The sequence below is a fragment of the Thamnophis elegans genome, chromosome 11 (assembly GCF_009769535.1).
Source record: "Thamnophis elegans isolate rThaEle1 chromosome 11, rThaEle1.pri, whole genome shotgun sequence".
Taxonomy (NCBI): Eukaryota; Metazoa; Chordata; class Lepidosauria; order Squamata; family Colubridae; genus Thamnophis; species Thamnophis elegans.
The window spans coordinates 5,085,033-5,099,895 of record NC_045551.1 but is presented as its reverse complement, the minus strand read 5'-3'; the positions used below and the strand labels follow the sequence as shown (position 1 = coordinate 5,099,895).

General features: G+C 42.3%; 1 protein-coding gene across 1 annotated transcript in view; it reads left to right on the top strand.

The window, feature by feature from the left end:
- The window catches only part of RGL1 (ral guanine nucleotide dissociation stimulator like 1), a 109,821-nt gene that overhangs the window by 30,747 nt on the left and 64,211 nt on the right, over positions 1-14,863 (top strand). The window contains 1 exon segment of the mRNA XM_032226674.1: positions 5,756-5,964. Within this exon segment, the coding sequence (XP_032082565.1) occupies positions 5,756-5,964 (209 nt within the window).

The window sequence follows — 14,863 nt, the reverse complement described above, 5'->3', positions numbered from 1 at the left end:
CAGACTAATACATTTTACTAAAAGGCATTCATTAGATGCATGGGATGGCTGGGCTGTTGTGGGATTTAAATTAGGATGAGGTGGGAAGAAGGGAGGGGAAGACAGGTTATGCAGACACAGGTTACATGTGTAAGAGAGTACAAGTATCTTATAAATTCACAATTGCAACGTGTTACATTGTCTTTGCGGAGAGGTTCTGAAATTGCCTGAAAACCTTTGAGGTATGTGAGTGAATCTCATTTGAATGGTGTTAATATTTTCCAGAATGGTTACTTCTGAAGTCTACAATAGAAAGTCCTCTTCAGTGGTGGGTTTCAAAAATTGTTCGAACCTACTCTGTGGGTGTGGCCTCCTTTGTGGGAGTGGCTTGCCACCCATGTGACCGGATGGGAGTGGCTTGCCGCCCATGTGACCGGATGGGAGTGGCTTGCCGCCCATGTGACTGGATGGGAGTGGCTTGCCGCCCATGTGACCGGATATGAAGATGCCGACGACACTTGTCAGAACCACCTTAAATTACCTCGCACACAGCACTGGCATGCATAAGAATAGGATGTAAACTTGTTTTTTAAAAGGCATCTTTGGTTTGCGTTAAAACAACTTCAACACACGCAATGTTCTGAGTGCACCACAAACGCAGTAGTCATCCTTACCTTTCACAGAGGCACTGAGTTTTATAAGTATGAGCATGATAGTGTAGAATAATCATATCCAAGGACCAGGGGTGGGTTTCAAAAATTTTTGGAACCTCTTCTGTAGGTGTGGCCTGCTTTCCGGGTCCACTGGTGGAACCTCTTCTAACCGGTTCGGTAGATTTGACGAACCGGTTCTACCGAATAGGTGCGAACTGGTAGGAACCCACCTCTGGTCCTCTTGTAGGGAGCTGAAATGCTCTGATATTATGTTGTCCTTGTTTCTGAGCCCTAATGTCAAACTTGTGTCTCTTAGTTCTTTTGTACAAAGCTTTCTTGTTTGACCTACATAGAATCCAGAGGGGGATTATTGGCAGTTGGTGTCATATAGTATATCACATTGGAGGAAAAGCATGTAAAGGCATCTTTAATCTTGTATATGAAATTGTTGAGGCAGTTGTGAGTGCTGTTGGTGTAGATGTGGAGGCAAATAGACATCTGGATTTGCAGCAGGGACCAATCCCCAAGTTAGCATCATTGTCCTTTTTCTAATTGCTTGTTAGAATCTGCTTTAAGTTGGATTCCTGCCTGTTGACTGGAGCCAAGATCCTTCCCCCCCCCCCAAGAGGTGGGTTCCTACCAGTTCGCACCTATTCGGTAGAACCGGTTCGTCAAATCTACTGAACCGGTTAGAAGAGGTTCCACCAGTGGACCCGGAAAGCTGGCCACACCTACAGAAGAGGTCCCAAAATTTTTTGAAACCCACCACTGGTGGGCGTGTAATGTCCCGCAGTTATCTACGCATTAATAATGATCTAGTAATATCTCCTTATACATTTTAGGGACCTTTCCTTACATAATTGGTGTTTTCTTTCATACTTTTGGATTTCTAATTTCTGTTTCCGTTAGTTGGCAATTGCTAAAACCAATCCCACGTGAAAAAGTATTCCAAGCCTTCTTGATTTTAATTGTCAATTTATTTATTCCTGCACATTGTAATATTTATTCATTTACATATCTCTGTTTTTCCACTGTTGTGCAAACAGAATTCCAGCAGCTGCTAACATGTGTAAAATTAAATATATATTATACTCCCTTTCAAATAGCCAACAAAATATTTCTGGTTTTAATTCCATATCTTGCTTTACGATTGCTTCTAACCACTAACTTCTGAATAGCTACTTGGACCGACCTAAGTACTAATTCATAATTTCATATCCGGTCACATGGGCAGCAAGCCACTCCCATCCGGTCACATGGGCAGCAAGCCACTCCCACCCGGTCACGTGGATGGCAAGCCACCCCCACAAAGGAGGCCACACCCACAGAGTAGGTTCCAACAATTTTTGAAACCCACCACTGTTTCCCCCCTCAACTTTGACAGAATAAAAACTAATAAACAAAGAGAGTGAGTATTCAGCAAGAATTACTGGCACCTTTTGAAGTATTAAGCAGAGAGAGATTCGTATGAGTTTGCGCATAATTGTAAAACGTGGAAAGCTGTGTTTTATGCTTTTATGGTGAGATTGTGGGAAAATCTTGGATGTTGCTTTTCTCATTTTGCCATAAAAACAGCTATGGAAGGTAGCTTCTTGTGCCTGTTAAAATTACATGCAAATTCACACAACCGCATACAATAGTGACTGTATTCCACAGGAATGGAAAAGGCCCTTTCAACTTCCATGCCGCCTTGATGCAGGAGCAGAAATTGGAGAATAAAAAAGAGAGTGAGGTCTTGGAGCTTTTCTCAGTTGGATTTCTCTCTTATAACATATGCATGGATGCTTCTCAGAATCTTAAGTGCTAGTGATGGGTCTTCTCTTGAGAGATAGCTTGTGTCGTCTAGATCTTGCTGCCTTAAAGTATTGCCTGATCATGTTTCTTTTCTGGAATCTCTTACTACTAAAGGGATGGACGTATGTGTCCCATTTCTTGTAATAAAATTTATAACATAATTTGATGAAAAAAATTGTGGGGGAAAATTAAATGTTTCACCCCCTAGATATTGCCTAACTACTTATATACTCCCTTTTTCCTCCTTTCTTTGCTCTTTTGTTCTCAGTTCCCATCCCCTCATACTGGTTTACTCATTATCTTTTGTGGAAACTACATTTCTGGAGAACAAATCTGCAGACAAAGTTAGCCACATGGTTAGCTGTTTATATGAACAGCTGCCCATGTGGTTTGGCTCAGCGATACATGTGCCAGGTCAGCGTTTTGTATGGTTTCATCTTTATGCACACATCTAATCACTGCGTCTGACACACGCAGTCTCCTCTGCTATATGATACAGATGTATTGAAATATATATTTCACTAAGATATGCAAACAGAACCTTTGTTTCACAAACAAAAATTGTGGCTTTTTTTAAAGAGTAAAAACCGATGAAAGATACCACTCCAGATTGCTAGCTCTGCCTCAGTGGTGGGTTTCAAAATTTTTTTGAACCTACTCTGTGGGTGTGGCCTCCTTTGTGGGAATGGCTTGCTGGCCATGTGACCTGGTGGGAGTGGCTTGCTGGCTTGCTGGCCATGTGACCTGGTGGGAGTGGCTTGCTGGCCATGTGTTTTCTCTCTCTCTCTCTCTCTCTCTCTCTCTCTCTCTCTCTCTCTCTCTCTTTCTCTCTCTCTCACTTTCCTTCCTTTTGTCTCTCTGACCCTTTTTCCTTTTTTTCTTTCATCTCTCACTTTTTCTTTCTTTTTTCTTTTTTTCTTTCTTCCTTTCTTTCTCTTTCTCTTTCTGTGTGTGTGTGTGTGTGTGTGTGTCTGTGTCTGTGTTTGTTTGTGTCGGTGGGTTTCAAAAATTTTTGGAACCTCTTCTGTAGGTGTGGCCTGCTTTCTGGTGGAACCTCTTCTAACCGATTCGGTAGATTTGACGAACCGGTTCTACCGAACTGGTGCGAACTGGTAGGAGCCCACCTCTGCTCTGCCTCCTAATGTTTGGTGAAGTATTGACTTCTTCATTTCCCTATATTTAATGAAGTTATGCCATCACACTACTGGGATTGGACTGGAATACCTCCAAGGATCTTTCCAACTCTGCTATTTTGTTATTCTGTTACTGGTTTCCAGTTTTGAGCTCCTTTTGCTAGATGCTTAAATGTGGAAGACTGTCTTCTGAAGACTTAGAACGACTGATCTATTTATCTGCAAACGTTTTATTTATTTGGAATAAGAAGTTTTTGAAAGTCTTTCATGCCTGATCTTCTAAGTTATCTTTGATTCCTGTAGAAAAATAATATATCTTTTTTTGCATGCACATATTCAAATTAGTTATGACTATGGAATAATTGCTTTTATCCTATTTATTAATGGAGTAGGGTTCTCTGTACTTTTTTCTTTCATAAATTCACTGCAATGCAGATTCCTTATCCATCTAATTTTTTGAAATGAGATCTTACCATATTGAACCACTGGATGAAATATGCCTGCTAATAATTTAACAAGAATGAAACTAGAAAGTACAGTATAGTGTCTTATCTCTGAAATACAAACAAGGGAGGAATGTAACATTGCAACCATAGGTTTATTTGGATTATCTCGGATTTGGGGGGTGAAACCTGGGCTGCCTAGAATCATGGTAAAAGAATAAACTCCTAGATTTATTTTAAAAAAGAAGAAAGGAAGCTTGGGGAAAACCTAACTCTTCAAGAAAAGAAAAATCATGATTAAAATGTTTCTGCCTGGTTCCAAGCCAGCGACCTGTGCTATGTTGAGTGAAGTTCTTTATCGTTCTGAGATGAAAAATATATATGTGGATGGAATTAAGCAGCTCAGGTAAGGAATGTTGCTAAATGGTAAGGAAGTTAATGTAATTGCTACAAACCCATCTGTTCTCTTGAGCTGAGCTTCAGTCACAGGGCCTCACAGCTGATTAGGGAGGGTATATACCAGAGGTGGGTTCCTACCAGTTCGCACCTATTCGGTAGAACCGGTTCGTCAAATCTACCGAACTGGTTACAAGAGGTCCCACCAGTGGACCCGGAAAGCAGGCCACACCTACAGAAGAGGTTCCAAAATTTTATGAAACCCACCACTGGTCCTTGGATATGATTATTCTACACTATCATGCTCCTATTTATAAAACTCAGTGCCTCTGTGAAAGGTAAGGATGACTACTGCGTTTGTGGTGCAATCAGAACATTGCGTGTGTTGAAGTTGTTTTAACGCAAACCAAAGATGCCTTTCAAAAAACAAGTTTACATCATATTCTTATGCACGCCAGTGCTGTGTGTGAGATAATTTAAGGTGGTTCTGACAAGTGTCGTCGGCATCTTCATATCCGGTCACATGGGCGGCAAGCCACTCCCATCCGGTCACATGGGCGGCAAGCCACTCCCACAAAGGAGGCCACACCCACAGAGTAGGTTCGAACAATTTTTGAAACCCACCACTGGTATATAGCAATAGCAATAGCAGTAGACTTATATACCGCTTCATAGGGCTTTCAGCCCTCTCTAAGCGGTTTACAGAGAGTCAGCATATTGCCCCCAACAATCCGGGTCCTCATTTTACCCACCTCGGAAGGATATACAGCCCTTGAAAGCTGTTGACCCTTTCTTGGTCAACTGTTATTCTACATCCTCTGACCCACAAAATCTGCAGCGTCCAATTAGATCTCTCAGAATTCAAAAATGATCAAAATACGTTTCAGCTACTCTGTTTGTTTCATTATTTATTGTTTGCTTCACTGTATGAACCCAGCTGCTCTGTGGTTTCACTTCACAAGAGCCAAGGTGGCGCAGTGTTTAAGGTGCAGTACTGCAGGCCACTTCAGCTGACTGTTATCTGCAGTTCAGTGGTTCAAATCTCACCGGCTCAAAGTTGACTCAGCCTTCCATCCTTCCGAGGTGGGTGAAATGAGGACCCAGACTGTGGGGGCGATATGCTGACTCTGTAAACCGCTTAGAGAGGGCTGAAAGCCCTATGAAGGGTTATATAAGTCTAACTTCTATTGCTATTGCTATTCTCCAGGTGTTTTCAAACACCAGTTCTATTTTGTATAGTTGTACATCTTCAGACCATTTCATCACCCCTGAAAAGATATTGTGTGGCAGTGTTATTTCTACCAATAAGAGTGTATTAATCTCCCCCTTTCCCCTCTTAATTTGTCTATTAACACAGGTTGAAGGCGACCAACTTCCTCCAGGCCACACTGTCAGCCAATATGAAACCTGTAAGATCAGGACAATAAAGGCAGGTACTCTGGAGAAGCTTGTGGAGAATCTATTGACAGCATTTGGGGACAATGACTTCACCTACATCAGCATATTTCTATCAACGTATCGAGGATTTGCATCTACAAAGGAAGTTCTGGAATTGCTCCTTGATAGGTAAGAAGTTCTATAGAAAGGATATGTATTTTATAAATTAGGGCTGTTGGTTTCAGTTCCGAGTTTGGCAATTTGGTTTGCAAATGTTTCATCACCATTCAAGGAGACATTGTCAGTGCACTTTGAAGTGTGCTCATCTGTCCAAGCATGGGCCTTTATATACCTTTTATCTGATGCAAATTGGTGAATGTTGTCGTTTGGAACAAACAACATTCACCAATTGGCATCACATAAAAAGGTATTTAAAGGCCCATGCTTGGACAGATGAGCACACTTCAAGGTGCACTGACAATGTCTCCTTGAATGGTGATGAAACATTTGCAACCAAATTGCCAAACTCGGAGCTCAAACCAAAAGCCCAGCTACCAACCTGAGCTACTGATATTCAAGTACATTTCGACCATTTAATAAATTAATATGTGAGTTGTTTAAAACAATGATGGATTTCAAGAGGTTGTGCTGAACTGCAATGTTGGTAGATTAGGGTTTGGTTCTGAACATTCATTTTAAAAGTAAAGAAAGGTCTGTCATTTGCTATTCCAGTTTCGTAATCAAGTCTCTGTTTTATTCTGTTCCCAGTATGAATTCACTGTGGGAATTTAACACTGTGCAATATTTAGCATCTCAAATATCTCAGCGTTTATTCCTCAAAGAAACGACAGGGTTCTTGTTCTTTGAGTAGTAAGAAGAAAGAAATTATGCCATTTTTAGTCATCGGTTTTTATTCTATGTCCCTATTTTTTTAAAAATGTCTGAAACTTCATGCCAATGAATTCAACAGATCGTTGCAGACAGATTTGCAATCATAATCCAAATTTCTGGTTTTAATAAATGTAACATGTTTAAGTACGGTATCATTAATTAAATAGTGAGTTAGGCAAAGGTCCTCAAAATTTCTTGATTCATTATGCGCATTCCCCCCACCCAAGAAATAATTAGAAGTAAATTGATTATTATTTTCACTTATTCTCTGCACTTCATTCAGAATGTACCTCAAGCTTTTGGTTCATGGCAATGTTATCACAGTACAACAGTATAAGAGTGAATGGCACCTTTATTTTGCAAATCATTCTCCTTCTCATAAATCAGTGGGGACGTTACCTTATTCCAGGGGTGTCAAACTCAGGGCTTGGGGCCCGGAAGCCTCACATGCTGATCACTCCCACCCTCGTTTAGCGAAGGGGGAAAAAGTCACGATATGTCAGGTGACGACAACATGATGTCGCGAGTTTGTGTTTGGAGACTGCAGTTGGTCCAAAATGCAGCCGCACGAGTGATATCAGGTGTACCTCGGTACACCCGTGTTACACCTATCCTCCGCGAGCTGCACTGGCTCCCTATTAGTCTCCGGACGCGCTACAAAGTGCTGGTGATTACCTTTAAAGCCCTACATGGCACTGGACCTGGATATCTGAGAGACCGTCTCCTGCTACACACCTCCCAACGTCCGTTAAGAACTCACAGGCTAGGCCTCCTCCGGGTGCCGTCAGCCGGACAATGCCGACTGGCGACCACTCGGGAACGAGTTACCAGCAGAGATCCGGACCCTCCCCACCCTTGCGGCCTTCCAAAAAGCCACCAAAATCTGGCTGTTCCCGCAGGCCTGGGGTTGCTGACTCAAATCAGGTTCAACCCCCGATTAAACCGGTTGTATGTTGGGTTTTTAAACTGTTTGTATTGTTTGTATCTTCCCCTGTGTGTTATTTTATTCATTTGTATTTGTAAGCCGCCCTGAGTCCCCCGGGATAGGGCGGCATATAAACCTATTAAATTAACAATTGAAATTGACTCGTGCCTTATTCCATGTGAGGATGCTGATAGCTCCATCCATTAGGCAAATCTACACAGAAATCAACCCTGGAAGGAGTCCTTAATTCCCGGGGATGTGTCATCCCAGCACACCTGGAAGGCATTACGCTAGGAAAGGCTGGAATGTACCATTGATTGCTAAAGTATTGTTGTCTGATTTCAATTAGAAGATGCGATGAGTTCTTAAAAGCTAAGTCCAGCAAAGCCATCAGTGTGATAAATTAAGTTTTTTTCACACTTAACACTAAAAAAAATGAAGTCACTGGACACCACCACATTTTATTCTTTGTCTTTTCCCAAGGAATTGTGGTAATGGGTGAGTGTGTGTGTATATATGAGAGAGAGAGAGGAAGAACTTTTCATTCTCATAATGATTTCAGCATACTTATCATTTTCTTAAAGTTAATATGAAGCTGAAATCATGCTACATTTAGGGTAGAACTTCTGTCTCCTGTTTTACATTCTACCAGGATTGTTTTGAAAATCAGTGTCTTCTAAACAATGGAAGAAAAGAAAAACTCTATTGTCTTGCAATATTCACTTTGTCCTTGCAAGGAAATAACTTTTGCTGGCCAAGGTAACTAAAGTAACTTTTTCCTATCGCCTGCTTTGCATTTTTTTCTTCTTCATCACTCATGTGATTTCCCATGGTTTGTATTGTAAAACAAGAACTGAAAGTTACTTTAAAAGCAAAACAAGTATCGGCAAGCCCACGGCTATTATCAGAGTTCCCCGCTAAGGATGGCTCCTCTTTGGAAACTTTCTGTTTTCCTGAAAGGGCATTGCAGTGCAACAGGAACTGTCTCTATTCTGTCCTGATAAGGCATGAACTTCCTGTGGGCAAATTTGCCTTACTCAGGCCGATGGACTGAGGCACAGGACCAGGGGTGGCAGAAGGCGGCTTGTTCTGCAGCTGTGCGTTGTTGTTCTTGCTTTGCAGTTTAACAAAGAACATCAGTTTGCAGACTATCAATCCAGCACTTTCCATAAAACACAAAGCTATATATAGCAATAGCAGTTATAGCAGTTAGACTTATATACCGCTTCATAGGGCTTTCAGCCCTCTCTAAGCGGTTTACAGAGTCAGCATATCACCCCCACAGTCTGGGTCCTCATGTCACCCACCTCGGAAGGATGGAAGGCTGAGTCAACCTTTGAGCCGGTGAGATTTGAACCGCCGAACTGCAGATAACAGTCAGCTGAAGTGGCCTGCAGTACTGCACCCTAACCACTGCGCCACCTCGGCTCCATATAGTAGTATGTTCACTCCCTTCAGAGGGGAGCTTATTCTTATTCTTTAGTTAGGGAAGCTACACAGGTAGCTTACAAATAGTACTACTACAGGTAGTCCTGGTTTAATAACCACACTTGGAACCAGCAACTCAGTTGTTAAGTGAAGTGGTCACTAAGCGAAATCTCAACGGTGTTTATGATATTATTTCCTTTGCTTGACAAACCTGCAAAGGTTGTAAATAGAAGGATTGGTTATAAAGTTATTTTTTTAATCCCCATAGTAACGTCGCTAAATAAGGATTACCTGCATTTATAAAATAGCGAAGACATGAAATACCAGAAAAAGTGACAGAGATTGTTGTTGTTGTCGTTGTCATTGTTATTATTATACAATTGTATCACAGCGGCCAGTTGTTTCGCCGGATTTGGCATTGGTTACTAGTCGGGCCCCACCCAGGGGCCTAGGACGTCGTAACGTGTTTTCGTAATATGCGTGCAGATCCAAGCAGTGCGGCTTTTTGCATTTGACGGATGGTGATTTTGTCAATTTTTAACTGTTTTAAATGTAATTCCAGTGCTTTTGGAATAGCACCCAGTGTGCTGATTACCACTGGAATTACCACTGCTGGTTTGTGCCATAATCGCTGAATTTCGATTTTTAAGTCCTGGTATTTTGCGATTTTTTCATGTTCCTTCTCGGCGACCCTGCTATCACCTGGTATTGCGATGTCTATGATTGTGACCTTATTTTTCTCAACCAGTGTGATGTCTGGTGTATTATGCGCCAGTATTTTGTTGGTTTGTATGCGAAAATCCCATAAGATCTTGACCATCTGATTTTCGGTGACTTTTTCAGGCTGATGTTCCCACCAGTTTGTTGCTGTTTTAATATTATAATTTTTGCACAAATTCCAATGGATCATTTGTGCTACTGAATTGTGCCACAATTTATAATCGGTCTGCGTGATTTTTTTAACAGCAGCTGAGTATGTGATCAACAGTTTCATCAGCTTCTTTGCAAAGTCTGCATTTGGCATCGCCAGAGGATTTTTCGATTTTGGCCTTAATGGCATTTGTGCGGATAGCTTGTTCTTGCGCAGCCAGGATTAGTGACTCTGTTTCTTTCTTTAATTTACCTGTTGTTAACCATAACCAAGTTTGTTCACTGTCCACTTTATCTTTTATTTTTTCCAGAAATTGGCCATGCAATGCTTTGTTCTGCCAACTCTCCATTCTTGATTTTATCACATCTTTTCTGTACTCTTGTTTCGTCTGTTGGATAATTACTAATTATTATTGTTGTTGTTGTTGTTATGTGGATAGAATCGTGCAGCAATCTCTGGCTCAGTGTTGTGGATAAGATAGCCCATGCTAACTTAGTTTGGCCTTGACTGCAACAAACACATAATTTTGGAGAGGGATTTCTCTGCTCTGCCATTTATAAGTTGCTCCTCAAAAGCTTTCTGAGTTTTAGTTCTTGCTCTATTTTGTTTTTTGTGATGTTGATATACGGTATTTAATTATCTATTTTCCCCTGCCCCATCCCCCCCCAAAGTAATAATCAACTTCAAGGGTCACTTTGTGTGTGGGGGGGGGGGAGGAGGGAACTTGGCTGAAAAAAATACAGATTTATGAAGCGAGCTTCTGTTCCCTCCATTAAATTCTGAAATACAGTTTGGATGCTACAGTTGCAATGCATATATGATGAAATCAGCATGGGAAATGCACAGGAGGCCTCCTTTTTTTGCCCCCCCAATTTCTATAGCAGTTAGACTTATATACCACTTCATAGGGCTTTCAGCCCTCTCTAAGCGGTTTACAGAGTCAGCATATCGCCCCCAACAATAATCCGGGTCCTCATTTTACCCACCTTGGAAGGATGGAAGGCTGAGTCAATCAACCCTGAGCCCGTGAGATTTGAACAGCCGAACTGCAGAACTGCAGTCAGCTGAAGTAGCCTGCAGTGCTGTATTCTAACCACTGCGCCACCTCGGTTCTAATTAATCTTATCATTTTGAAGTAGGATACATATGAAAATGCTTTTTAAAAATAACCTAAAAAACAAAGAGAAAAGGCTTTAATTATTTTGCATCCTTGCCTTCCCTACCGGAACATTCTATATGAGAAATAAGAACTTAAAAATGTTAAATGTAGACCTTTTCTTATTTTGGTGGTTGTGGGTGGGTGGGATATTTTCCTTAAAGTTGCACTGAAATCATGCGTAAGGTGACCAGACGTCCCGCTTTTGGTGGCACAGTCCTGATTTTTCAAAATTTGTCCCGTGTCCCGTGGCGTGTTCAAAAACTCCCGATTTTCCAAAAGAAAGAAAAGACGCCGAATCATCAATTTTACAAAGGACGGCGTTCAAAAAAAAGTTTTTATTTCTCTGAAATATCATTCCCGATGTGGCCTTTAGAGGGCAGTGGTTTCCCTCCCTCCGCTCGGCTCACTCGCAGTGCCCGACGAGGGGCGAGGCTCCCTCCCCTCCTGCGCATGCGTGCACCGACACCCAATGTTTTTGCGACAGCCATCTGGCGGCCTTGGCCGGGGGGGGTTCCGGCGGCGGCAGCAAGGCGAGGAGGAGGAGGCTTGGTCCCGTGCCAAGAGGCTCAGCCATCAGAAGTTTTTTTTTTGCCCGCTTTTCTCTGGCGCCGCTCTCCCTGCAGCCATGCCGTGCAAGCCGCCGTCAGCAACCTGGTCTGGGTGAGCCGAGGGGAGGCAGGTGGGGATCCGGTTGGGAGAGGCTGGCGATGGGGGTGGCTTTTGAAAGGGCTGGGGGGCGTTGGGGGAAGGCAATCGGGGGAAGGCTGCTTTGCAACCGCCAGCGAAGTCCCATCTAAATTTCTTGGTTCGCCCTCCCCGGCCCATTCTCGGGAAAGCCGGGTTCTTCCTCCCTCCCTCCCTTCTCTTCCCTTCCCCCCTTTCGCCTCCCTTCCCTCTTTCCTTCCCTCCCTTCTTTCCTTCCTTTCTTCCTTCCTTCTTCTCCCTTTCTCCCTCCCTTCCTCCTTCTCTCCTTCTCTCCTTCCTTCCTTCCTTCCTTCCTTCCTTCTCCTCCCTCCCCTTTCCATCCTGTAAACTGTTCAGAGAGGGCTGTAAAAGCACCATGAAGCGTTACCCCTGCTGTCTCCACCGCCGTGCTTTTGAGGAGCCACGAGGCCGCGGGAGCCAGTAGGAAGGTGGCGGAGGGGGTGGGAGCAGGAAAAAAAAGGCCCCATGCTCCTCAAAAGGACGGAGGAGGAGGAGGTGGTGGCGGCAGGGGTAACGCTTCATGGTTTTACAGCCCTCTTTTTTTTTTACAGCTCAGGTGCTCCGAGCCCCCCCCCTCCCTGTCAATGGTGTCCCACTTTACGCATCTTAAAATCTGGTCACTTTAATCATGCGTGCTTATGTTTGACAAAGCAACTGAAGTGAAATCAAGATAAATGAGATTTCTGTGACTAATAAAAGTTGAATTGGATTGATATGACTTGACTTAAGATTTCAACAACTGCCAAAGTGATATAGATCTAAGATTATTTCTAGAAACATAGTAGTAGTAATAACTGAGTACATTATTTCTACGCTATCTTCAAATAGTGTACTTTGCCTTATTTTTCACAGTATTCTTATTTCACAATTTTAAAAAAGCTTACTTTTTTTTTAAAAAGGCGAAAGATGCAAAAAATGATAATAAGGGAATTCTCGTAACGGGTAGCAACCAGGGAGAACAAACATTTCTTCTGGTGGAATTTAAACACCAGAATTTGATGAGGTTTTGATCTCAGGAAGCAGGGGATTTCAGCAGTAAGGAACATGAAGATCCGAGCACAAAGGAAAAAAAAACCCGCAGGGACTTAGAGAGAGAGAGAAAGAAGCATAATAAAGGCAGCAAATATAAAATAACTACAACCAGACAATATCTGGAAGTTTTATTTCCTGCTGGAAAATAAGAACCACTACAAAGCAAGGGAAAAAAAGTGTGTGTGGGGGAGAGAGAAAAGATGGGCAATAAATAGCAATAGCAATAGCAGTTAGACATATACCACTTCATAGGGCTTTCAGCCCTCTCTAAGTGGTTTACAGAGTCAGCAAATTGCCCCCAACAATCCGGGTCCTCATTTCACCCACCTCGGAAGGATGGAAGGCTGAGTCTACCTTGAGTCAACCTGGTGAGATTTGAATAGCAATAGCAATAGCAGTTAGACTTATATACCGCTTCATAGGGCTTTCAGCCCTCTCTAAGCGGTTTACAGAGTCAGCATATCGCCCCCACAGTCTGGGTCCTCATTTCACCCATCTCGGAAGGATGGAAGGCTGAGTCAACCTTGAGCCAGTGAGATTAGAACCGCTGAACTGCAGATAACAATCAGCTGAAGTGGCCTGCAGTACTGCACCCTAACCACTGCGCCACCTCGGCTCATTAATAATAAAAGGATCCAGAGATATGTAATATTTAAAATAAGCCACAGCAAATAAAGAGATTTATAGGCAGGCTATCCAGTAATTGGAGAAATAAAATATATGAAAATCAGGTAAACATTGAAATCGAATTGGATGGGGATGGCTGCAGTTGGGAAAAGAGGAGGGGGATGGTCTTTTCGGTCAAAATTTGCTTATTTTGTTATAAGTCTGTTTTTACCCCAGTTGCTGTTTCTATGTGTGTTGTTTTTCTGCCGTTCCCCCCCCCCCCCGTCCCCCATGTTTTTTTATGTTTTAAAACATTTACTGTCAAATCATGAATTTGAGATGAGGAAAGGAAAGGAGAAAGAGAAAGGAAAGGGAAAGTTTTCAGTTATCCATTGTTAGAATCTGTTCTCAGTATATTTCTTATTCTAGCTTTATTTAATTAAATTTGTGTTCACTTGTTTTGGCTGATGTATATGCATCAGAGGTGGGTTCCTACCAGTTCGCACCTATTCAGTCAAATCTACCAAACCGGTTAGAAGAGGTTCCACCAGTGGACCCGGAAAGCAGGCCACACCTACAGAAGAGGTTCCAAAATGTTTTGAAACCCACCACTGGTCCTTGGATATGATTATTCTGCACTATCATGCTCATATTTATAAAACTCAGTGCCTCTGTGAAAGATAAGGATGACTACTGCGTTTGTGGTGCAGTCAGAACATTGCGTGTGTTGAAGTTGTTTTAACGCAAACCAAAGATAGAAAGGGAGGAAGGAGGGGACGGGAGAAGAAAAAGAAAGAAGGAAACTTATTTAGCAAAGGAGAAAAACAAATGCCATCACTTTAAATCCGAACTGAGCATGCCTGGCTGTGGAATTCTGGGAGTTGAAGTCCACAAGTCTAAAAAAATTGCTACCTCGCCAGCCATAAACCTCACCGCACGTCACTGCTCCAAGGTCCCTTCCAGCTCTATTCTGATTGATTGATTGATTGATTGATTGATTGATTGATTGATAGTGTTGTCTGAGTCTTAATTGCTTCTGGGGTTGCTTTTTCCACAAACAGCTAGACGTGAGTTCTTGCTTGTGAAACCATAAGAATTAGATGGCATTGCTGCTTAGGTGCCACCTTCAATGCTATAAATTTAAGATGGTAGACTTCTCAAATTTTCCCTCCTCCTATTTTCCTCGCAACTGCAACTCTGTGAGATAAGCTGGGGTGAGAAAGAACGAGAACTCAGCCAGACCTTGTAGTCTCCTTGAAACTACTCTCTTAAGATATTAGTCTGATTCCTTAACTACTAAACTGAACTGGTTCACTTCTACCATAGGAAGAAAACAGAATAAGGTTATTTCATCCTTCCCATTTTTTCTGAGGTTTCTTCGTTCCTTATTACATGGCTGTATTAAGCATTATTGCAGCACTTATGAAGTTTATATTTTTACATTTCTGGAATGCAAAACAACTTTTAGGTG